Source organism: Nomascus leucogenys, chromosome 19 (assembly GCF_006542625.1).
Source record: "Nomascus leucogenys isolate Asia chromosome 19, Asia_NLE_v1, whole genome shotgun sequence".
NCBI lineage: Eukaryota > Metazoa > Chordata > Mammalia > Primates > Hylobatidae > Nomascus > Nomascus leucogenys.
In genome coordinates this window covers 49,149,937-49,173,520 of record NC_044399.1, presented here as the reverse complement: position 1 = coordinate 49,173,520, position 23,584 = coordinate 49,149,937, and the positions used below count along the sequence as shown (strand labels likewise).

Genomic DNA, 23,584 nt, shown 5'->3' with positions numbered 1-23,584 from the left:
GTTGCCTGTGTCAATGTGTTGACATGAACCCTCTGTGCTTAAGCCATGTTGGGGAGAGGTGGACATTTCTTGCACAAATAGGACCACTCTTCTTTTTCTACCCATGGGTTCCCCCCACCTCCCCCAATGGTGATAGTGTGTGGAAGGCAAAAGTGCTGTCAACATTAAAAGAAATCACATTCTAGGAATGCAGGAATTACCGTAGGGAGTTCAAGAGAAGATATGTGCTCAGAAAATGTGCTCTTCTATATTTATGCTACAAAATTTCAAACAGTGAATTTAACATTCTCAGAAAATGAATTAACATTCACATTTTCTTGCATATTCTGGGCAAGACTTGACTTTGTGGTCATCATCTCCAAAACACAGTAACCGCCCTCCCTTGAGAGCATCATCGGAAGCTAGGATTCATGGGTGGCAGCAGGGATGACACAATATCATGATTGATGATATAACCAGCATTAAATAAATGATATTAAGGAAATCCAGAGGCTAGAAAATCTGTTATTTCAATACAAACAAATGCTGAAGAGCCAGTGTTGTAATAACAGCATTGCTACCCTTTTCTCCCAGCGAGAAATGTGGAATTAGCACATCTAACAATAAAAAACACAAAGAGGATTCTGGCATCTGCAGAGAAAGTGATGGTGCCTAGACACTATAAAAAAATCTTTGCTTGCACTGATTGAACAATAAGAAAATACAAAAATACCTATTCTTTACCTATTATTCTAAATCTTCATTGGTAAATCATGACTCAGGCCTACGAATTTTGTAAAACATTAAATCAAATTCTTTATACAGACAGGGACTTGGCAGAAAATATTTTCCGGGGACACATACCATAAAGATGCCCTGCTTGGTGTCACCTCATTTTCTTTTCTATGAAGTCACTCTTGCTTTCACTGGCAGTTTCTCCTGTCTTTCTTCACATTGGTGCTTTCCCATGTTTTTTTTTTTTTTTTCTCATTTAGGGTGTTCTTTCCTTCTTTTCAAAAATCACTTTATGCTTTGTAATATTTGTAGCCCTCAACTTCTTTCCAAGCAGGTAATTTTGCCTTTCTCTCTGTCTCTTTGGTCATCTGCCTGTCTTAGCCTGTCAGACATTCTCACACTCTAATACACACACGCACGCGCACACACACACTCTATACATATACAGTATGCACATATCACATATACACACAACTGATAAACATTTTGTTTTAATGTACAAGCAGCATGTTCACACAGAATTTGTCCTTGGCTTTAGTAACTATACTCACCAAATAGAGGGCTACATATCTGATACAGGAGAGTCAGTCCAGGATTACTTGCTTTCATTCTCAATCTTGTCTGGATAATCAGGTTACAGTATGCTAAGGACAGCGAGATGCCCAGGATGGCACAAGTGAAAATTCTTTTAGATGCCTTGTTGTGTGCTCTTGAGTGTCTGTGGTTAGAAATTGATTCTTTACTGGCCTATGGATCAAGTGTCCTGTGTTTTGTGACAGCTGCAGCATTGGATGAGACAACTGGGGGTTCTAGGCATAATTCATCCCCATATGTCCACATTCTGACTATAGAAAGCTATTGACCTAAAATAACATTTTATATCATTTAAAAATATTTGGGTAGCCTAAGATCCATTTTTTGTTTTGGATCAGGAGGCACTACAGCCAATTTTTATATGTCGTACCTCTTTGTTTTCACAGATAATTTATATTTCTTTATCTCTGATAGTATTTGGCTGTCCTAGAAATAGCTGATGACACCAATTAGGATATACACTCAGTTGCTGATGACGTCCTATCCTATTATGTGTTTATGCACAGCAGGGCAGGGTATCTGAAGTGCATTTGCTTTAGCACATTTAGATAATCTGTGGGAAAGGTGACAGGTTTTTATTTTCTTTTTTGCCAATTTGTACATTAGTGTCTCTTAAGTGGCAGATTAAAAATTTCTTAAAGCACTAACACTGATTAAAAATGTTTGTTTAGGCTTGTTCAGAACTCTTAAGTGCTTGCAGGATCCTAATCACGTTCTCGTCCTTTAAGCCAACAACATTTTAAAAGCCTGTAATGGCTGTATCTTATTGAAGCAAACGATAATAACTTTCTGTAGGGCTATTTTCTTTTATAAGGTAAATAACTAAAACTTGGAAATATGGAAAAACAATCCAGATCCATAGACATATTTATAAGTATATATTTTTTAAAAATGTTTCAGTCCTGTTAGTCTCTATCATTTTAATACACTGACAAAATGCATAGTACTTTGTTCTTTTCTCAAAACTCTTTTTCAGAATTTATGGTGTTTCTTGTACCCAGTAAAGACTACTGATAAGCCATTTCTTGTGGACTAATAAAAAAAAATTCATGTTTGGTAAGCATTAATTTTAGTCTCTGCTTTTTATCTGTTTATTCATTCTTTCATCCTTCATTCAACAACAGCTTCTGTGCTGGGCTGGGAGTCAGGTTGGAGGAATGTGCCCTCTCACCAGGAGGATGGACTTGATTGTATCACTGTGGTGGACCCACTGAATAGAGGGGCCTCTGCAAAGCGCAGTGCAGCCCAAGAGGAGAGAACGACTGATTCTAACACAGGCTTCACAGAGAAGGTGACAGAGGTTTTAACGGGTTAGGAAAAGAGGAGTTCATGCAAAGACAGAAAGGCTGAAAAGACTGGTATTTGGGGAGTTCTGCAATGGTAAATGAAGGAGAAGCTAAATGTGTGTGGCTGGTGGCATAAGTAAGGTGGGATGTGTAGATTGAGGCCAGAAGGTGAAGGGACTTGAGTGCCATTTTCAAGACTTTGTTTGGACTTTGCCTCCTAGCTATGGAGACCTCATAAGGACCTTTAGTCAGGGTGGTGACTTAAGAGTGGACACTATTGGAATCAGAGGCTCTTACAATAACTGTGAGGGGGAATAAGGACTTAAGGCAAAGACCTTCTTTGTGATTATATACAAATTTATTATGCAATACAATAGATAAAAAAAGATTAGTGCATATAAGTTTTCATAGCCCCTCTTCCTTTTCTTCCCCATATCCCCCAGGAAAATTCTAGCAGAGCTATGGATTATGAGTTGGATTTCCTTTGGAGTTCTTTAAGAGAAGAATATAAATATTCTAAATGCTTTAATTCTTCTTTGTTGCTACATCTTGATTTGTTTGTTTTTTCACTGTAACTGCACTGAGATCAGTCCCCACGGAGCTCTAGGTTATTAGGGCTACATAACATGATTTTTTTAAGGAAAGCCAGTATAATATTGGGTGACCCAAAGGTTAATGTCTACTTGGGGGCAGTTTGAAGACCTACTGGTTAGTCACATCTACAAAGATAAGATAGGCAAGATCTTAAAAACCCAAATCCTGTCTTGTTTCCTGCTACCACAGTAATTTCCTGAGGAATACTCCAGGATAAGAACATGCTATTTATTACCAGCTAAGGCTTTGTCCTTGTCACCTCACAAAAGTGCCTATTCCAGGTCATGAACCTGGGTCAATCTGTGGGCAAGATGTAAGAACCCTTTGCCTCCTCTGAACTTGGAAGCAATTGAGATGACATCCATCTTTGGACGCTCTCTCCTGGACTCTACCTGGTTCCTGCTTGGTTTTCTAACAGAGAGAAAAAAGAGGATGCTGCTTTCCAACCATAAGGAGGCCTCCATCCAATCTTATCCTATCAGCTGCTAGGAAGGGAAAAGAGAGACGTGATCTCTGTTCTAAGAAAGTTGAACTTTAAAGGAAGAAGTTCTGAATGAAGTACCCCAATCAGGAGCAAGGATGCTTATCTTCTTTCCTCCTCTGATATGGTTTGGCTGTGTCCCTACCCAAATCTTATCTTGAATTGTAGTTCCCATAATCTCTCTGTGTCATGGGAGGGACCCAGTGGGAGGTAATCGAATCATGGTGGTGTTTACCTGCATGCTGTTCTCATGATAGTAAGTTCTCACAAGATCTGATGGTTTTATAAGGGGCTTTCCCCCTCCTTCTCTCTGCAGTTCTTCTTGCTGCCACCATGTGAAGAAGGATGTGTTTGCTTCCATTTCTGCCATGATTCTGTTTCCTGAGGCCTCCCCAGCCCTGCAGAAGTGTGAGTCAGTTAAACCTCTTTCCTGTATATTTAATAAACTATCTAGTCTCTGTTATGTCTTTATTAGCAGCGTGAGAACAGACTAATACAGCTAACCCACTTTACCCTTAGCAGCATAGATTCAATTCCACCTTCTTTGTGGAATTGAATTCCTAATTCATATTAGGGTGTTGGGCAGAGTGAGTATTTGACTTTCATTTATTCATTGGATTTTATATCCAGGTTGTGCCACTAGCACAGACAGTTCGTGGAGGGCCTTGTATACCTGTTTAGGAGTTTGGGCTTTGTATGGTAAAGGAGAGTTTCTGAAGGTTGTTAATTTGGGACTTTATGGGTTTAGATGTTCAGTTAGAGAAGCTTAAAATCTTTTTAAAATAAAGTATCTAAAAATATTTTTAAAGCCCATCGCTCACAAAATTAAAAAGGAAAAACATTGGCAGGGGTCATACTAAAGACAGTGAAATAGTGAGGAAGCTGTTGGTATATAATAGAAGCAAGGTATAATGAGGACCTGAATGAAGTCAGTGGCAGTGGGATTGGAGAAAAGAGATTGGACATGAGAAATATTTAAGAGGCAAAAGAAGAGGGGTGTACGGAGAAAGGAGTCACTTCCCAGGTTTTGTCCTGAGAAGCTGGCTGGATGGTATTGTCACTCACAAGCACAGGAGAAGGAGGATGGAAGCATATTTTTGTTGGTGGTGAACTTGATTTGAAATATGGTAAATTTGGGGTTCTGGCAGGCCAAACAAGCAGAGATGTCCAGGGCTCATCTGGATATTCAGGTCTGAAGCCCAGGAGTTGTATTTGGGCAGGAGATAGAGATGTGGGAGTCATCAGAAAATAGATGGCAGTTGAAGCTCTGAAACAAGACATCACCAAACAGAAGAATAAGAATGACCCTAGAGTGCGTGGCAGCAATGGGGTCAGTAGCAGAAGAAGAACCGGGAAGGATTCACAGTGGTGTAGTTGGGGGAAGAGAAGGGAGTGAGAGGAGGAGCAGTGCCCTGGAGAGTCAAGTGCTGCCGAGAAGAAAGGGAGGTGTAGGGTGGGGAACACCTGTGACTTTAGGAAAGTGGTTCATTGGTGACTGCTGAGCGCAGCTTCAGTGAACGGTGGCAGTAGATCTGGAGGAAAGTGTCTCAGTGAATGTGAGGTGAGCAAATGGAGACATCGGTGTAAACGCCCCTCTTGAGGTTGTGGAAGCGGCTCACGTTTTTGAGGCAGGGCTGGGTTTGTTTTTCAGAAGTAGGGACTTGAGCATATTCTCTGCAGAAGCCCGGTCAGGCAATGAGACTGGTAAAGACTGTTGTCATGTAGTCAGAGGCAGAGTCTCAGTTCTACTCCTTCTCTTACCTCTGTCACATTGAATACTTTTGCTCTTTCTTAAATCACCAGTTGGCTCCTGGGGCTCCCAGGCCTTTCTGGGTTTGCTCTGGGTTTGTTCACCTCTTGTGTTAAGTCTGTTCTCATGCTGCTATGAAGCAATACCCGAAACTGGGTAATTTATAAAGGAAAGAGGTTTAATTGACTCACAGTTCTGCAGGACTCAGGTGGCCTCAGGAAACTTATGGTCATTGGTAGAAGGGGAAGCAAACATGTCCTTCACATGGCAGCAGGAGAGAAAAGTGCAAAGGGGGAAAACCCCTTATATAAAACCATCAAATCTTGTGAGAACTCACTATCATGAGAACAACATGAGGGTAACTGCCCCCATGATTCAATTACCTCCTGCTGGGTCCCTCCCATGACACGTGGGGATTATGGGAACTACAATTCAAGATGAGATTTGGCTGGGGATGTAGCCAAACGACATCACCCCTGTTAGAGGTGGAGGATTTGCTGTGCCCCTGTCACTGCCAACCCTACTGCCACCAGGGCAGTCATGTCTCACATGGTGCGACATTTGGTATCCCCACTCCTTCACCCACTTGTGCCTTCAGAGAGGACTCGGAGCCCTCAGGAGAGCTGCAGGGTAGTCCCGTAAATAGCCAGGGGCCAGTGAGATGGTGTACTCTAAGGAGAGGCTTCCCACAGTACAGTACAAACCTTAGGTGTCAAATGTGCTATGAGGACACTGAGGCATTGTACTTTCAGCACCTGTGGCAGGTAGTTGGGGCCCAGGTTAGCCACAACAGTCCTTTCATTTCCCCATGGTGCTGTCCCAATGTCATAATTTTCTTTGTCATGATGTGGGAAGCACTGCCTGATGGGGCCCCACCTCCAGCACATTGGCTGTCTGTCACTTGGCTTCCTGAGTGGTATTTAAATGCACCCCGCATCACTGTTGGGTCTCAGCAAACTCTCTGGCCTCTTCTTCAATTTGCCCTCTGCATACTGGGAAAGCCTATTTAACTTTGCCTGGCATCTGTGTGGAAGAAGCACTTCTTAGGCAAAGAGCTCCTGGAAGACAATCTCCCTAGCAACAATGAAGCATCCTCTCTACAGTCTTTTCTGCTTCTCTTTTGTTGTTATCTGGATGACAGGGATTGAATCTGGCCTCTGTCCATATCAAATGCTGTCTGGGGCTGGAAACAAGCCTCAAAACATGTTTTAAATAGTTTATTTCCCCCCATCTCCCCTAAGTCTGCCCACCATGCATATGCTTGGTTAAAATTATCCCCCAGCGATCAATTGCGAGTGACAGTGACCCTCCTAAAGGTAGTCTACTTAGCCTCTGGGCTCAGGCAGCACACCTGTGTCTGATTAGATACTGTTACCCTGCTTGAACATGTGCCACATGAAAGCAGCTTTCTCTCGTGCTCTCGTAGTGGGAGATGCTTTCTTGTAATGTTAATGCGGGGCTAGACTTTTCTCCTGCTGATCCTTTGCCTGGAATGTTCTCCTCTTCCTTGTCACCAGCCAGAGCACCACTAAATCAGTGTAAACTCCTTAAGGGAAGACTAAAGTCCTGGGAAGTGGGGTCATCCTGGCCTTATCTCCTTAAAGAATCTAACTCTTCAAGGGGGTCTTCCCTGTTAACCCTCTGTATTAGTTGGCTAGGGCTGCAGTTGCCAGTACCATGAACTGGCTGACTTAAACAAAAGAAACTAATTTTCTCACAGTTTTGGAGATCAAGGTCAAGGTGCCAGCAGGTTTGGTTTCTCCTGAGACCTCTTTCTTTGGCTTGCAGATGGCCACCTTCTTGCTGTGTCCTCCCACGGCCTTTCATCTGTGTGTATGCATCCCTAATGTTTCTTCCTTTTTTTATAAGGACGTGAGTCCTATCCAATTAGGGTCCCACCCTTATGAGCTCATTCAGCCTTAATTACTTCTTCAAAGGCTTTAGCTCCAAATATAGTCACACTGAGGGTTAGGGCTTCAACATATGAATTTTAAGGGAACACAGTTCAGTCCACCTCATTATCCTTAACGTTCTCCATTTTTCTGTATTCTCTCCAGTGCTTGGATATTGCATCAGTTTCCTATAATTGCTTTAGCAAATTACTAAAAACTTGGTGGCTAAAAACAACAGAAATTTATTGTCTCACAGTTCTAGAGGCCAGAATTCTGAAATCGGTGTCACTAGGCCGAAATCAAGCTGTCAGCAAGGCTGTACTCCCTCCAGAGGCTCTGGGGGGAAATCTGTCCCTTGCCTTTTTCGCTTTTTGGTGGCTGGCAGCATTCCTTGATTTCTGGATGCATCAATCCATCCTCTGTGGTCACATTGTCTACTCCTCTTCTGGCCAAATTTCCCTTTGCCCCTCTCTTACAGGGACAATCATGATTGCATTTAGGGTCCACCCAGATAATCCAGAATAATACCCCATCTCAAGATCCTTAACTTAAATCATATCTGTAAGGTTCCTTTTACCAAATAACATGAATTTTTTAGGTTCCAGACATTAGAATCTCCTATCTTGGGGGCCATTATTCCACTAGCCACAGGAGTATTGTTCATAATATATCATTTGATGTTTTAACAAATGATACTCTATCATTTGATGTTTTAACAAATGGTACATCATTTGATGTTTAACAGCTGACCTACAAGAAGAGCCCTTGTTGCCAGGGCAGGAGACACAAAGATGTTTTTGCTGGGTGTGTGCAGACAAGATCACACCCTTCATACCATAATCTAGACCCTTGGCTCTGTCCTCCCACATGACCTTCGCCTGAGGGGAGGGGCTGGGGACTAGGGAGCCAAGGAATCTCCCTGGGGAGGTGAGGTTTCAGATGATCCAGGGGTTGGAAGAAGTTTCTCCCATGCATTTTTATCTCATGGCTGGTTAGAGGGGTGGGCATCCCACTCCCAGAAGCCATTTCACTTTGAATACTTTGTTTACTTCTGGTTAGAAGAGTCTCCAGGAGTGTGGGCTCCGGTAAGAAGGTCCCATTTTCCCTGGTCTTATACAACCAGGTCTGCTTCTTGTATTTTGCTATCGTGACACTTTTACAATTTTTCCTCTCAATTATCTAAGATGCTTGATGAATATTCAACATGTTGATGAAGTCCAGAGTGCCAGATGTATTGAAAATGAGCAATTTTAATCAACGGTGAACCTACCACTTTATTTTTTTTTAAAAAAGAGGGCAATTACTGAAGCTTCACAAACAGTGCTTTATTTAGTCATAGGAGCCATGATCTGGTACTAGGATGGGAGGACTTTATTGGCTGCTAATCTAAGATTGTGTTTGTCTGTTCTCCCTTCTTGCCATTTATGGTGAAAAACCTTCCAGAGCACCACAAGTGTTTTGTTTCTTGTTTCTAGTCCCATCCCAATTTCATTTTCATGCAATGGGAGTCAGGTTTGGAAGATAATTACCAATTTCCTTTTCCTACTTTGAACAATGCCCCTGCTTACTGTACAAAGTTGTGTCTGAACATTACTGCTTATTCTGAAAAACTCAATATGTAATTTTTAATGTCGTTTCAAGCCTTTTGAAGTTTCATCTGTTTCTGGGGCATTGCTAATGGTTTACCTTAGAACGCAGAAAGAACTTATAAAGGAGATGTCAGGAGAAAATAATAATCTCCTCAATGCAATCATGTCATTAAGATGCTATTGTTAAGAGTGGGGGATGAGGCAGAGGAAAGACCAGACAGTGACTTAGAAACATGAGCATTTGGCATCGAAGGCATTACTGTCTTGAAGCCTTCTGGCCTGTAGGGTGTATGGAAACATGTCAGTTATGGAGAGTTTTATATTAATCTCCTGTACCATCTAATTTGGTTGATTCAAAATTAGGTGTAATTGCAAGTACTCTTCTGGCACGAGGGAAACCAGCCAACAATAACCTTCATTATCTCTTCTGGTGAAGGCCACATTTGCTCTCAGGTAAATCTCTTAGAAAAGCTCATCACTGCCCATTTTTCTTTGGTCCCAGGCAAAATTATGCATTACATGAACTCACTCTTCATGCTTTTCCTGGTCTCTCTTGCTACCTTGTCCCAGGCCAGTTGCTAGAGACTTGTGCTCCCACAGTGGGCACCTGATAAAAAGTGAGTTCACTTTTCATTGTTGGTGGCTTGCAGATGTTGTTACTCCTGGAATTATTCTAAGGGGACTCCATGCCTAATAGAAAGCCTCACCCAAAAAGGAACCCACCTCCAAGGGTAGATTTTTCTAGCCCTGGGGCAGCTGAGTGTAGAAGAAATTGTTTTGAGCAGTACTGTTTTTCTAGGGTCACACAAGTTCTGCCTATTTCACTTGTAACAATGCTGCCTGTGGGTATAAGGATGACATCCTTTGGAGTTTTAATGCACATTTCCTGGGACTTAAAGATGGGAATTTTCTATGGACACAGTACCTCAAAGGGTTTCTTTGCTGGGATTTTCAAGACCCAAATTTAATGAAAGAATCTTTTCACTATAGATGATCCTTGACTTATGATGGGGGTTATGTCCTGATAAGCCCATTGTAAGTTAAAAAATGTAAGTAGAAAATGTGTTTTCAATTAGGAACCATCCTAACTTGGGAACCATCTGTACTTGTGTGGGTATTTGTGGTGCAAACGTTGGGGACCATGTGTTATGCTGATAATGACCATCTTGCTGATATGCCTTGTAGGGTAAGGACTCACCCTGGGAGAGAGTGTGAGTTTCCCTGAGGGGTGGACAGTCCAGACATCACCTCTGGGAAGAGGCAGGTCCTCGGAAATCTGAGGCTTCTGCTCCTCTCTGAGCCTCAGTTTTATGAGTCTGGACTTCAAGGAGTTTGAGGGAACTTCCAGGGCTATTTCTACTCAATTGTTTTTCCTACTTTGTAAGACAGAACTCCTGGCTCCTTTGGGTTCTAATGACCCAGGAGAGTCTTCAATGACATTTGGATTCTGTTTCCTGGGGAGCTTTCTTCCTTAATCTTGGGGATACTCAAAGTGTAAGCCAACCTGGGAAAAGATGGATTAAAAGAAGTTCTGAGGCGGGAGGATCACAAGTTTAGGAGATCAAGACCATCCTGGCTAACAAGGTGAAACCCTGTCTCTACTAAAAATACCAAAAAAATTAGCTGGGCGTGGTGATGGGCACCTGCAGTCCCAGCTGCTAGGGAGGCTGAGGCAGCAGAATGGTGTGAACCTGGGAAGCGGAGCTTGAAGTGAATCGAGATGGCGCCACTGCACTCCAGCCTGGGTGACAGAGCAAGATTCCGTCTCAAAAAAAAAAAAAAAAAAGTTCCTGGGGCTGGGCACAGTGGCTCACGCCTGTAATCCCAGCACTTTGGGAGGCCAAGGTGAGTGGATCATTTGAGGTCAGGAGTTTGAGACCAGCCTGGCCAACATGGTGAAACCCCGCCTGTACTAAATACAAAAATTAGCCAGGCATGGTGGTGAGCACCTGTAGTCCCAGCTACTTGGGAAGCTGAGGTAGGATAATCAATTGAAACCAGGAGGCGGAGGTTGCAGTGAGCTGATTGCGCTACTGCAACTTGGGTGACAGCTTGGGTGACAGTGAGACTCTGTCTCAAAAAGTTCCTGGAGATATAGCTGGTGGGACAACTGCCCAGTGTGTTCAGCCCAGGGACTCTAATACCAGCTTGCTTCATCTGGAGTTGTTTCAGGAGACAGCCCGTCTCACTTCCTTCACCTTCCTAAATGACTTCCCCTGAGCACCTCACATCAGCCTCAATATTGAGGTGTCCCTACTCTGGCCTTCAGGTCTCTGAATGGGCACTATAGACTGGGCATGAGCTTTCACAAAATGCTGACTAATTTTATACAAATATCTATCCTGGGAACCACCTGTTCAGCAGTCTGATTCTAGACTCTTTTCTTCTTCTACTGGAGTCTTAGGAGTGGATCCCAATCTTGCAGACCTAGAAGTAGGCATTTTTTACTCCAATCCCTGTTTCTGGACTGTTTTGAATAGAAGCACTACTAGGATGTGAGTGTATCCTTTGGTTTGCTCATAATATTCTTTTCCTTCCAAGAATGCCCCCTCTTCCTAAAATGATCTCAGCAGACCCTCAAGGTACCTTTTGGGTCCTTCTCTTCCACAAAACTGCCCCAGGTCTCTCCCTCCCCAGAACTCAAATCTCTTTTTTCTCGCAGTGATCCTTTTGGCAATGAATCACGTGCATATTTTGTGACATACTCCAATAATCACTTTATGGTGAGCATAATACCCACTTCACTGACTCAGCTTTGCTCATTTTGATGTATGGCAGACATCTCTTGTCTGCGTGATGAGTCTCTGGAATATTAACTCTATTCTGCATGATGGCTTTGCTTTGGGCAGATGTTTTTATCTATCACCCGTGTCGATCTGCCTTCCATGAGGGAAATTTGGCTGACCTTCAGAGGATGGGATTACTGACCTCCCGGGAGCCAATGGAAGTGACATCATTAACGGATTTTTTTTTTTTTTTAACAGCAAAAATGGAAGATAATTAAATGCAGCACAGTAGTTGTAAAACAGATTTCATTGTGTTATACATCACTTCATAAAGTAAGCATAGTTCCCGTTCTTCCACATGATGCTTTTTGCAGCATTGTACCACAGAATAATGACTCCCTAATAACTCAGCTGAAAAATATTTAGATCTACTTGCTCTAAGAATAAGGTCAACATTAAACATTCTCAGATGAAAAGCTTGCTGGATGAAATAGTGCACCATCAGAATAAAGCATGCAATATATTTACAGTCAGATGAAACAAGTGTGTCCATAAATCTACCAAAAGACCATCTCCTCCTTTAGTTAATACATATATTGCTTAGCCAGTACCAATAAGTTAATGTCGTGTGAACAATTTGGGGTACTCTGGCCTTCCTGAATCTCATACAGTCAAAACCAACCAGAAGGCTTCCCCTCTGGGTTGATGGTGGCTTATCATTTGGCATCTGGAAGCTTCTCTTATTTTGCTGGATATGGCTTTCTAGTGGGTGGCTGGCTTGACTTGCCTAAGAAAAAGTAAGTCAATCATTCAGATTAATCTGGCAGGCTAATTCTAAAATCGGATTTTATGAGAATTGCTAGATTTGGGCCTAGGTTAACCTCATTTCCAAAAGAAAAACTCTTACTGGAGAGAAGCCATCATGTTGGCTCATTCTATCGTGTTTATATATTTCACAGTAAAATGATTCAGTCTTGCCAGGTTCCATATTGGAAGTAGGATTAGAACTGCATCACTGAGTATTTTCTTTTGTCTATTCTAAAATATTTATCAAGTTAACTTATGGACTTATGGATTTTTTCCACTCCAGGACTTCATTTGTGGGAGCCTTCAGAAAAAACAGGTCACTTGCAGTAATATAGAAGGACTAAACTGTGATTCTGGAGACCTGTGTTTCTCTTTGCTGTTCAACCAGTGTAGTCTTTTGTGTGTGCTGTTAACAGTGATTTCTGGCTCAGTGAAATGTGATAATGACTTCACATTTGTGAAGAGCTAAGTATCCTGATATTTTGATCTTTTCAAGCAGATAATTTCAGGCAGAAATAATATAGCTTGTCTTTTGTTAGGTCTCACTAGGGGAAAAAAATTGCTCACAAGAGCCTTGCCTACCTCAACAAGAAGGGTCTCTACTTATACAAATGGCATGGTTTCTTTTCTGGTTATTGGGTCACAGGTGGCTCGCCATTTGCAAATTAAGTACATCTTGGGTTTCCTTATCTTTAAACAAGTAAAGATAAATTAGCTTAAAGTGGGAGAAGGTTCACAGGATGAGAACATCAATTCAGCTCACAGCAGGTGTGGGTCTAAAGTGCCTCTCTGCAGGAAAGAAAGCCACCACCAGCTGTCCACCTGCTCTCCAGGGAAGGGACCAGGCATTGGAAAGGCTGCCTCGGGAGAAGTGACTCAACAAAATCATAAGCCGGATGTAGCTCTGTTTCCTCTTTCTAATACGGGCATATTTATTGCCATCTCAATTACACCTAATTCAATTAATGGAAGAAAATGTACATGAAAGGACTCCCAGAAACTAAAATGGCTAACTGTAGGCAGGATGTGTGATTAATATTTAGACTCTATCAAACCCAATACTGGCAGGGCTGTTCTCTCCCCAGTACTTTCCCGAGAGGGAGCAGAGTTAATGCACAGCCATACTCCTCCACCATTCATGAAATAGTTTCATCTTTACCTTGAGGTCATGCTATAGATGAAGAGTAAAATGAAAGACTGAATATGATCAATACTAATTAAAATGGGGGGGAGGTATTGAAAGAGTCTAAAATTGGCTACAAATAATGAGATACATTAGACTCTTCGTCACTAACAAGATTTAGAATAGGCTGAGAAATTTCTATTTGGAACTGTGAACTGTGACGGGTGTGGTCCAACAGAAAAAACACTGGAGAGTCATGGGTAATGAAATACAAGTGAGAAGTTAAGGAAAGCACGCAATGCCCTACGGCAAGCTTGTCCAACCTGTGGCCCGTATGAAGCTCAACATAAATTTTTAAACTTTCTTAAAACAGTCTTTTTTTTTTTTTGCAATTTTCTATTTTTATTTTTTAAGCTCATCAACTATGGTTAGTGTTAGTGTATTTTACATGTAGCCCAAGAAAATTCTTCCAATGCAGTCCAGGGAGGCTAAAATATTGGACACCCCTGTCTAGGGGAACTTGTTTCGTCTACTTGGTTAGTTGTCCTAACTGCATTTCACCTGCAGTCCAAAGGTTATTTTAGATGATAGAATTGCAAAAACCCCAAACCCAAAGAAAGAATCGTTGAAGTGGTTGGGAGAGGAGGTCATTTCTGAGATACATTTCCAGGAGAAATACAAGTTTGAGAGAAGGAGCTGGTAGTTACTGTGTGCAAGTGTTTTTCTTTGATGGGGAAGGAGTGGTTGGCAAAGGGACAGGAATCTGTGTGTACATTTCCTGCTCCTGTTTCCTTAACCACCATCCTCAGGGCATCTCTGGCACCTTGGGGTCAGGTAAGTGCTCTCTACTGCCCTCGCTTTAGCTGCCTTAATCTTGTCTATATGGCGCTTTCTGTGTGAACAGACATTTGCCTTACAGGGATGAAACTGGACTTGCAGGAGTTTGCTGTAGAAGGTGTTCAAGTCAGGAAGATGCTCAGAAATGAGCACTGAGAGGGTGGCATCAGTGTTGACTTAAAAAAAAAAATCTGACCTCACATGTTCATTTTTCCTAAAGTAGAGAGGCTCAGTTTCTAGCCTCTCAAACCATAAGGAAGTAATCAAAATGAGAGTAGATGGAAATCATCTCTTACCTTAAGGGCTCATGTACATTTCAGAGAAGCAATTTCTCTAGCTACACTTATTCTCTTATGGTCTTGTTTATTACTATAAACAAGCAAGTTCACTTTATCATTTACTCTTTATTGTGTTGTTTGAAGTACCTATGTAATGCAAGTATGTACTGTACTAAAATACCTATATTTCCAAATAACATATGTGGTGTAGCCCACAGTCTGCAGAAGCATCATGAGTAACCTGTGCCTTTACACTTTACAATCCATTATTGGTTGCTGTTAAAAGTATAACAGATGAAGAAAAAAAAAACTAAGTATGAATACACTTTTCCAAACACACACATACACAGCTTACAATGGAACCCCAATGGAAACAAGTAACAACATCTGATGTAGAATCTATAAAATGTAGACTCTGCAATAAAAAGCCAAAGGCACGTAAAAATATATTTTAACTTTAAAAATAACTTAGTTACAGTAATACTTTGCCTGTGTCTTACCAACATGTAGCTGACAGTTGAAATTCTGCAATATAGATATAATGTATAGGGATATGTAAGACCTACAAGAAAATCCCCAAAACCCATAAAGTTCAAATGTGAAAACAGAAAAGTTTTAACACTGGAGAATTCGCTATGGTGAGCCCAAGCAATATATAGAAAAGAGTCTACAAAAAGGCTTAGGTGTTAAATAAATTTTGACTTCCTCTTGCTCAGAAAATGGCGGAGTGCTATAAAGTTCCGTGAAGTTCCTTAATGTGACTCGCTCAGCCCTTCATAGCTAGTGCCAATCCTGGCCAAGCCAGATTTCTTGTGTGTCTGCAAACAATATGTGAGCCGAACATCACCATTGCCTGCTGAAAATGGGCTCTGACTCACTTCCTCTTTTTGCCAAGTTAGGTTTTGCTTTGTTGCTTTTTTCTAAATTGTTTTTGCAAACAGGGCATAACAGGTAAAAAAATACTTTGTAAGAATATTATTTTAGAAAACCCATCACAAAACTGCAAATACAGCTCCGGAAGCCCTTCTCTTCAACTGTTAGTTTGTTTTTGTACCTTTCACCCCAAAGGAAAAAAGTTGGCATCTTGTTACTTATTTTTATCCATTACATTCAGCACCTCATCCAAAAGTGAGGGCCCAAGATCAAGCTGCAGGGAGAGGAGGGAACCTGTAAGGTCAGAGAGGGACTCCTCTGACTTAGTCTTTCCCTTGATGAGCTCGCATGGGGTGGGATGGTCAAACATGTCCTCGGCTGGCCAGTCGGGGTACTGTTCGGACAGGCTGGAGGAGTGGCTGTCCCTGCCTTGGCTGGACTGAGATGCAGAACCGCTCGAGCCCCATGAGGTGTCTCCCTGGTGGATTGTCCCGTTCTCCAACAGACTGCTTTTCTCCTGAGCTTTTTCCTCCAGGACGGGCTCACAGCTAAGCCTGGGCAGCTTTGCTGGCCCAAAGGACTCCTGTTTGGAATTAAATGTCACCGGTGACAATAAGGGCAACATGAGAGCTTGGGATCCTCCAATGGTCGGGAGGGAGATGGCATTTTTGAGCACCGGGGAGGGTGTTTCTGTGAACACAGAGTCTGAGGTGCTGTTGGCCCGGAAGAACTCATTATGCCCAGGGAACTGGCCCAGGTGTGCTTTCTCCTGGTTTCCAGGTAAAAGCTCGTAGTTCCCTTGAAGAAAGGAAATATCTCCAAAGACATCGTGCTGGCCCTCTTTGCCAATGTGGATGGTGTGGCGAAAGTCTCCAAGCGGGGGACTGATCATATCAGGAGACAGAATGTCCCTCAGTTTAAATTTCTTTCCTTTCTTGTTATTGGCTGCTTTCAGGTAAATTGGGGTCTTGGCTGGCATTTTGGAATTTGAGAATGTCTATTTTGCAAGTGGGAAAAAGGGCCACTTTCTTCACAGATGGTATATGTTTCTGAATCCTTTTTGATAGGAACTGTCACATCATTTTTGTCAAGTGGCTTCAGAAGTGGCTTCGAAATGAGATGGGGTCAAAGAGAACCTTCCTGAGGTTACGGCCAAGTGAGGCTTCCTAGAGAGCCAGTTACATCATCCAGTCTTGACCACAACTAGGAGAAACCTGCAGAAGAAACCAAAGCAGGTTATAATCTAAAGACCCTTTTGGGTGCCCTAGGGCTTCCCTTTTCACAAGAGCCTGTAAATAATGGTGGGGCCAGTTCCAATTAATGCCGAACTTATCTTATTGTTTCCTTCCAGTAAGTGGATAAAAATTTTCATCTTAGAGAAAACAGGAAAGAGAAAGACCTAAAAACCCCAAATCTATGACACCAGTACTTTTTAGGCATAGCCATGGACACATCTTCTGGACATGTCTATGGTTTTAGTCATTTTCCTCTAAGAATTGCTGTAAGCATAGGATCAGTGATTTCAGCTCCTTAAATACAACTGGATTTGTTTTAAAATACATTTTCCTTTTGCTTTGATGTGCATACTAGCAAGACTAATATTTCATTGTTGAGTTCCATATGTACATAAGTTAATGCAATAAAATGAATAGTCCTATAGGAAAGGTGCTGGAATTATTTAATAAGTGACAATAACTATTATATGCTACTGTCCTACAAAATATTAGTGGAATACATTCTTACAGATAAGAAAACGGAGATTCAGGATAAGCCCTTCCCCCAGAAAGTTACCTTTTCTCAATAACATACAGCCAATAAACAAGAGAGCTAGAGTTGGAATCAGGTTGTGGCAACGTATTGGGCTGTTGAGGATGTCAGGATTTGAAGGCATTCTGAGATGAGAGGAAATGAACAAAACTGATTCGCTTCAAAGAGAAAACACTGTGAATCTCTATTATAGGCTGGGCCTTCACTTGGGAACACTACTGAAACATTACTGATAAGGCTATATCCTCCCTGCAGTAGGCAGAATTTGAAGGGAGCCCCCATGATCTGCCTCCTGGTGTTAATGCCTTTGTGAGTAGAACCTGTGACTGGCTTCTAACCAAGGGAATATGGCACAGGCAATAGGTCCCTGATTAGGTTACATTATAGGAGATTTCATCTGAGCTGACAAGGGAGAAGACTCCCTTTGCTGACTGTGGAGAGGTGAGCAGTTACAATGTGCAAGGGCCTATGGAAATGAAATCTGCCAACAATGTTGGGGAGCTTGGAAGTAGATCTTTTCCCCAGTTGAGCCTCTGATGAGACCACCACCCTGACCCACACTGAATCACAACTCAGTGAGATGCTGGAACTCCGCCCTGCCGAGATTCCTGACCCACAGAACCTGTGAGATGGTAAATGTTGTAAGCCCTCAAGTTTGTGGTCGTTTGTTACCAGTGTAGAAAGCAACATATCCTCCCTGCACATACTATATGATAAGATAAGGAGGGATGAGCTACAAGAAGGCATTGGGGATGTAATGTCCTCTTTTGCCAATGAGATGCTCTTATCTTTTGAAAATAATCCTCCACCTTTGATGCTGACACAGAGAAGCTAAACCCTTCCCCACTGCAGGAACTCCCCAAATGGCTCTGCCATGACCTCTTCCCTCAGGAGCTCCTCCCGCTGGCTGCAGAGCCTGCAAATAAATACTCAAAGGGCTGGGTGAGTTAGCTGGTGTTTTGAAGGGAGCCACATTTGCTTTGTAGCAGCTGGAAGCTGTCTGCATCTGCCCCATATTTCTTTCCTTTCAGCAAGAGTTTTAAATTCATTTACCAGTGGCAGGTGACAAGAACTGTGCTCTACCACCCACTGGCTCAGTAACAGCTAACTCAATTTGGGAAGCAGCTAGCTCAGCGTGTCAGCATGCTGGCCAGCAACCCAGGCCTGAGAAGGGTGAGAACAATGCACTGGAGAGAGCCAGCCCCACTCTGGCTTTGGGTGTGGGGAGGAGGCAGAGGAAGTACGAGGTTTGTACTCATGCAGAGTGGGCTGACCATGGGGCTGCCAGCAATGACATGATCGTGGGTCCTGACACTCGTTCTCATAGTTTTAGCTCTAATTTGGGTCTTGTTGTGGTAACAAAAGTTGAAGCCCATGTTCTTCCTGTTAAAACATCAGAACTTCCTTCCTGTATGAGTGTACAATGCCTAGTCCTGGCCTAGGGCCCCCTGCTGTTCAGAGGTGGCCTTCCTGCCCTTTGGGCACAGTGTGGCTGACTGCCTGCAGGAGCAGCTGGGTGGCCTGAGGAACAGCTGCCCACAGGAGTGGTGTCCTCAACACACATGGCCAGGAAGGCAGCTGCCATGGAAAGATACAGTGTGTCCACCACAACTCAAGGGCATGCCAGGGCTGCCTGGGGTCAGCTGATGGAGGCAGGGTTATGCAAGGCCAGGTCCCAAGGGAGGGTGTTCCAATTATTAAAAAAAAAAAAATCGATCACTTAAGGCCTGGAGTTTGAGGTCAGCCTGGCAACATAGCAAGACCCCGTCTCTAAGGAAAAAAAAAATTAGCCGGGCATGGGGGTGCCTGCCAGTAGTCCCAGCTACTCAGGAGGCCGAAGCAGGAGGATTGCCTGAGTCCAGGAGTTTGAAACCAGCCTGGGCAACATAATGGGGCCTCATCTCTACAAACACTTTCTTAAAAAGTTAGCTGAGCACGGTAGCACACACCTGTAGTCTTAGCTACTTGGGAGGCTGAGGTGGAAGGACTGGTTGAGCCCAGGAATTCAAGGCTGCGGAGAGCTATGATTGTACCACTGCACTACAGCCTAGCAAGGCCCTGTCTCAAAAAAAATAAAATCCCATGAAAATGTAGCTGGAGAGCAGTTCCCTGCCACTCTGACTGGATCATTCACATACACCCTTGAATTAAACAAAGATTTGGGACAGTGAGGAGGAAGAGCAAAGGGGGAGAAAATGCGTGCTGCTGAGGGTGCAGGGGAGGAGGGCCCAGTCTGTAGGCTTCCTGGCTGGGCACCCACCAAGGAGCAAGATGCTGGTCAAGCCCCAGCCTTTGGTCAGTCCTTGCCCAGCCACAGGCACTAGCACCGGGGGCCTCCAACCAGAGGCTCGCTCGTCCTGCTTGAAGTTGGGCTTCATGTCAGTGGCATGGAGGCAAAGGTTGGAGGCAAGCAGCAAAAAAAAAGGTAAGAAAAGGGTTGGTGGGGAGGCTACCTAAGCTATAGTGAGATTCTGGTGAGTGGGAGATACTAGAGAAGATACCTTCAGAGGCATTTTACATTATGTTTACTGTATGATGGGGCACAGGCTTCTAGGACTGTAGAAAAAAATAATTTGATTTTCTACTATGTGCCAATCCTAACAGCTCCCAAATACTTTGAAAGTTAAAGAATTTTGGGCAAAATGTCAGTTTTACAACTCTAGATAAGTTGACGTTTGTGCTGCTGGGAAAGTATCTGGCAGCTCTGATCTAGTCCCTCTATTGCATCTGTTCTCTTTCCTCCCCAGCTCAGGGGCAACCATGATTGGTCCCAGGAGAGGCAATCCAACGCTGATAATCCAATGCCCATAATTTCTTGAACTGACCACTTCCTCCTCTCCTTTCTGAACATTCTGGGCTAAGTCTATGCAGCTTGATCAGTTTCCCCTTCTGCTTCCTGGGCTCACCGCTCTTTCAAAATGTTTGCCAATTACTTATGCAGAAAGCTAATGGGATGGCTTCTTCCCTAGCAAGAAGTGGCTGCTCCTGGAGAGGGTATGAGCATTTCCTGGGGACCAGCAGCACTTGATACAAGTCAATATTTGAGGGCTTCTCTATGTACCGAGCATTGTTCCAACCCTTGACATGGACTAGCTGAGGAAGCCATGAGGCTGTTACTGTGACTATCCCCATTTTACAAATGGATCACTACTGAGGAACTGATGTCCAGCCACTCTGCCAAAGCTGCGTGGCTACCAAGCACGAAGCCACGTGGCTGGGTTCTGAGCTTTGAGGTCTTGACACGACATTTAATGAGCACCCTCCCTGGGAATTCTGTCTGCTCCCTAATTATGAAAGGGGTGCATTCCAAAGCCTGTTTAAAACACAAATGTGTGGCAATGTTCTGGGCTGATGAGGATGGGAAAGAGGCCCTGCATACACTGACAGTTGAAGTACGAACAGGTCCAAACTCAGTAGAGGCAGTGGGGCAATATCTATCAAAACTGCAAATTATATGCCCTCTGACCTCAGATTGCACTTATAGGGATTTACCCAATTCACATAGAAATAACAAGGCTGTTCAAACCAGCACAGTTTATAATAGTCAAGAGTTGGAAACGACCTAATTGTCCACCTATGGAGGACTGGTTCAATTAAGCACATCCATACAAATGAATACTATTCAGCTCTAACAAAGGATGAAGAAGCGCTTCATATGCTCATCCAAGAAGATCCCAAAGATGTACATCATCAAAGGAAAAAAAAGGTGCAAATGCATGTATTTATATTTGTACTGGCTTATCTATAAAGTATTTCTGGAAACACACAAGTAATAATAGTGACTGTCCACAGAGAGGGGAAGTAGATGGAAGGGGAACAGGGTGGCAAAGAAATTTCACTATCCTTTTATGATTTTGGATTTTCAAATCATGTTAATGAACTGGCTATTTTTTTTTAAATTACAAATATATAAATGTGTATGCAGGGCTCAGATTAGGCTTTCTTGGAGAGCTGATTTTATACATGGCTGTTAGGTCCTGATACTATGAGTTACTGATCATAACACAAACATCAGGAAAATGTGTCCAAAAGCAGCATCTGCAATGGCAGTGTGTGGGTATATATATGAAGACTTCACAAAAGGCCTGAGCCACGTCTCCCCTGACCTTGGCTATGGGACAGATCACTTTTTCCTTCTGCGATCAGGCCTTCACCAAAGAGGCAGCATGGATCTGTACTTTGTAAAAGGGAAGAGATCTCAGAAGAGAAACATTTGTAGTCGGAAAGGAAAGTGAGAAAATTCAACAGGTGGGAGAGGATGCAGGAGGAGCTGCTGGCCAGGGCATGAGCGAGGAGGGAAGTGTAGGCAGGTGGAATCGCCTGGGCCGGTGAGGACAGCTCCTTGTGCAAGGGTGACTAGTGACACACATAGATAACCTTTGATGATGGAATGGGCCTATATGCCATGACTTGAAATCCTATCCCTCCTCATCATTTTAAGAATACACCTGGGGCCAGGTGTGGTGGCTCAAGCCTGTAATCCCAGCACTTTGGGAGGCCGAGGCGGGCAGATCACAAGGTCAGGAGACCAAGACCATCCTGGCTAACACGGTGAAACCCCGTCTCTACTAAAAATACAAAAAATTAGCCGGGCCTGGTGGCAGGCACCTGCAGTCCCAGCTACTCGGGAGGCTGAGGCAGGAGAATGGCATGAACCCACGAGGCGGAGCTTGCAGTGAGCCGAGATTGCACCACTGCACTCCAGACTGGGCGACAGAGCAAGAGTCTGTCTGAAAAAAAAAAAAAAGACACCTGGGTTCCAGGAGACTGCTGATGGATGACCAACACATCAGAACAGTCAGCGTGAGTCAGGGCAGGGCTTTGCGTTCTGCCCAGAAGGAAGAAGGATCTGCTTGGAGGAAGGGATGTTGGGAAAAGAGAAAAGAAGGAGCTAAACAGGAAGGGCTTACAGGCCGGAAGCGAATTACCAGACTACAACTAGGGAGCGGGCCCTCCTGGGTGTTCCACAACCCAGATGAGAGAATTTTAGCTTTCTGTCTCAGTCAAAACTCTTAACATCAGCATTAACCTGTGGGCACTGAGCCATCCGAGGGTGCTGGGCACACTCACTCGTGTCTGTCCTTTCCTCGCCTTGAACCCCTTTCCTGCAACCAAGGGTCAAGTCATGTGGTCACCCAGGCTGGAGTGCAGTGGCATGATCACAGCTCACTGCAGCGTCGAACCCCTGGGCTCAAGTCATCCTCCTGCCCCAGCATCCTGAGTAGCTGAGACTACAGGTGCACAACACCATTCCCAGCTAATTAAAAACAATTTTTGTTTTTTTAGAACAGGGGGTCTTGCCATGTTGCCCAGGCTGGTCTTGAACTCCTGGCCTCAAGTGATCCTCCTGCGTCAGCCTCCCGAGCAGCTAGGCTTACAGATGAGCCTCACCATGCCTGGCTCTCTAGTTTTCTTGCATTTCTCTACTCCTACTATCTTACCTAAATCTTAAAAGACAGACAAAGGTTCTTATAGTTAGCCCTTTCTCAAAAACCTTGACCCTGAAATTTGAACTTTCCACAATTATTCCTGGTTTCTTCCTAGTTCCACAAACTTTCTCCTAGTTCTTGGATCATGGTTTGTTCCTCTTTCCCCTTGTAGATGACACTGGAGATCATATTCATCTCAGAAGTTAGATTCCTTTAAAAACAAATGCTCTAGTTGCTGGGGCACTAGAGAGAAAAGATTTGCCAACAAAAGGGTCCAGCTTGCCAGTCATGTGGCAGGTCAGAGAGAACATGTGGCAGGCAGACAGGTGGGCACAGTGCTGCTGAGAACGGACATGCTCCCTTACAGGTTGTGTGAGAAATCCAAGAGTTTCAATACACAAAAGGACCTGAGAGGAAGCTATGGCCATGGTTTTCATAAGAAAGGAAGAGAGCCGGGTTGCACTAGGCTAGACAATTCTAGTTTCTTGTGACTGACTGAAGCGTAAATGACAGTGATAATAGAAATCATCACAGCAGTAATAAATCGGTTAAGAAAAAAACTGAAGTGGTGCTTTGCTTCATTTCTTACCATCTTTTTGGCAAACAGAATGATGCTGAAAATACCAAAACAGGGCAGCAGACAGGAGGAAGGGAAAATCAAGGGGTTTTAAAAAATGACAGACAGAAAAATCAGCTCCTAAGTTACTTAGAGTTGATGCATTGGCAACTTACAGGACTCTGAAAAGAACCAAGGGGTTGGGATATTTTTAAAATTCCATTTATTTTAAAGGAATGTTTGGTTTGCCTACTAATTGTTTTTAGATTAATTCTTAGTGGAGAGAAA

At 43.3% G+C, this 23,584-nt stretch overlaps 1 protein-coding gene across 2 annotated transcripts in view; it reads right to left on the bottom strand.

The window, feature by feature from the left end:
* Positions 1-11,914: 11,914 nt before the first annotated feature.
* CDC42EP3 (CDC42 effector protein 3) overlaps positions 11,915-23,584 on the bottom strand; it is a 30,604-nt gene continuing 18,934 nt past the window's right edge. For both annotated transcript variants that reach the window (XM_003262743.4, XM_004091476.3), the window contains exon 2: positions 11,915-16,758. In XM_003262743.4, coding sequence (XP_003262791.1) covers positions 15,759-16,523 — 765 coding nt within the window. In that variant the 5' untranslated portion in view covers positions 16,524-16,758 and the 3' untranslated portion in view covers positions 11,915-15,758. The remainder of the gene's footprint in view (positions 16,759-23,584) is intronic.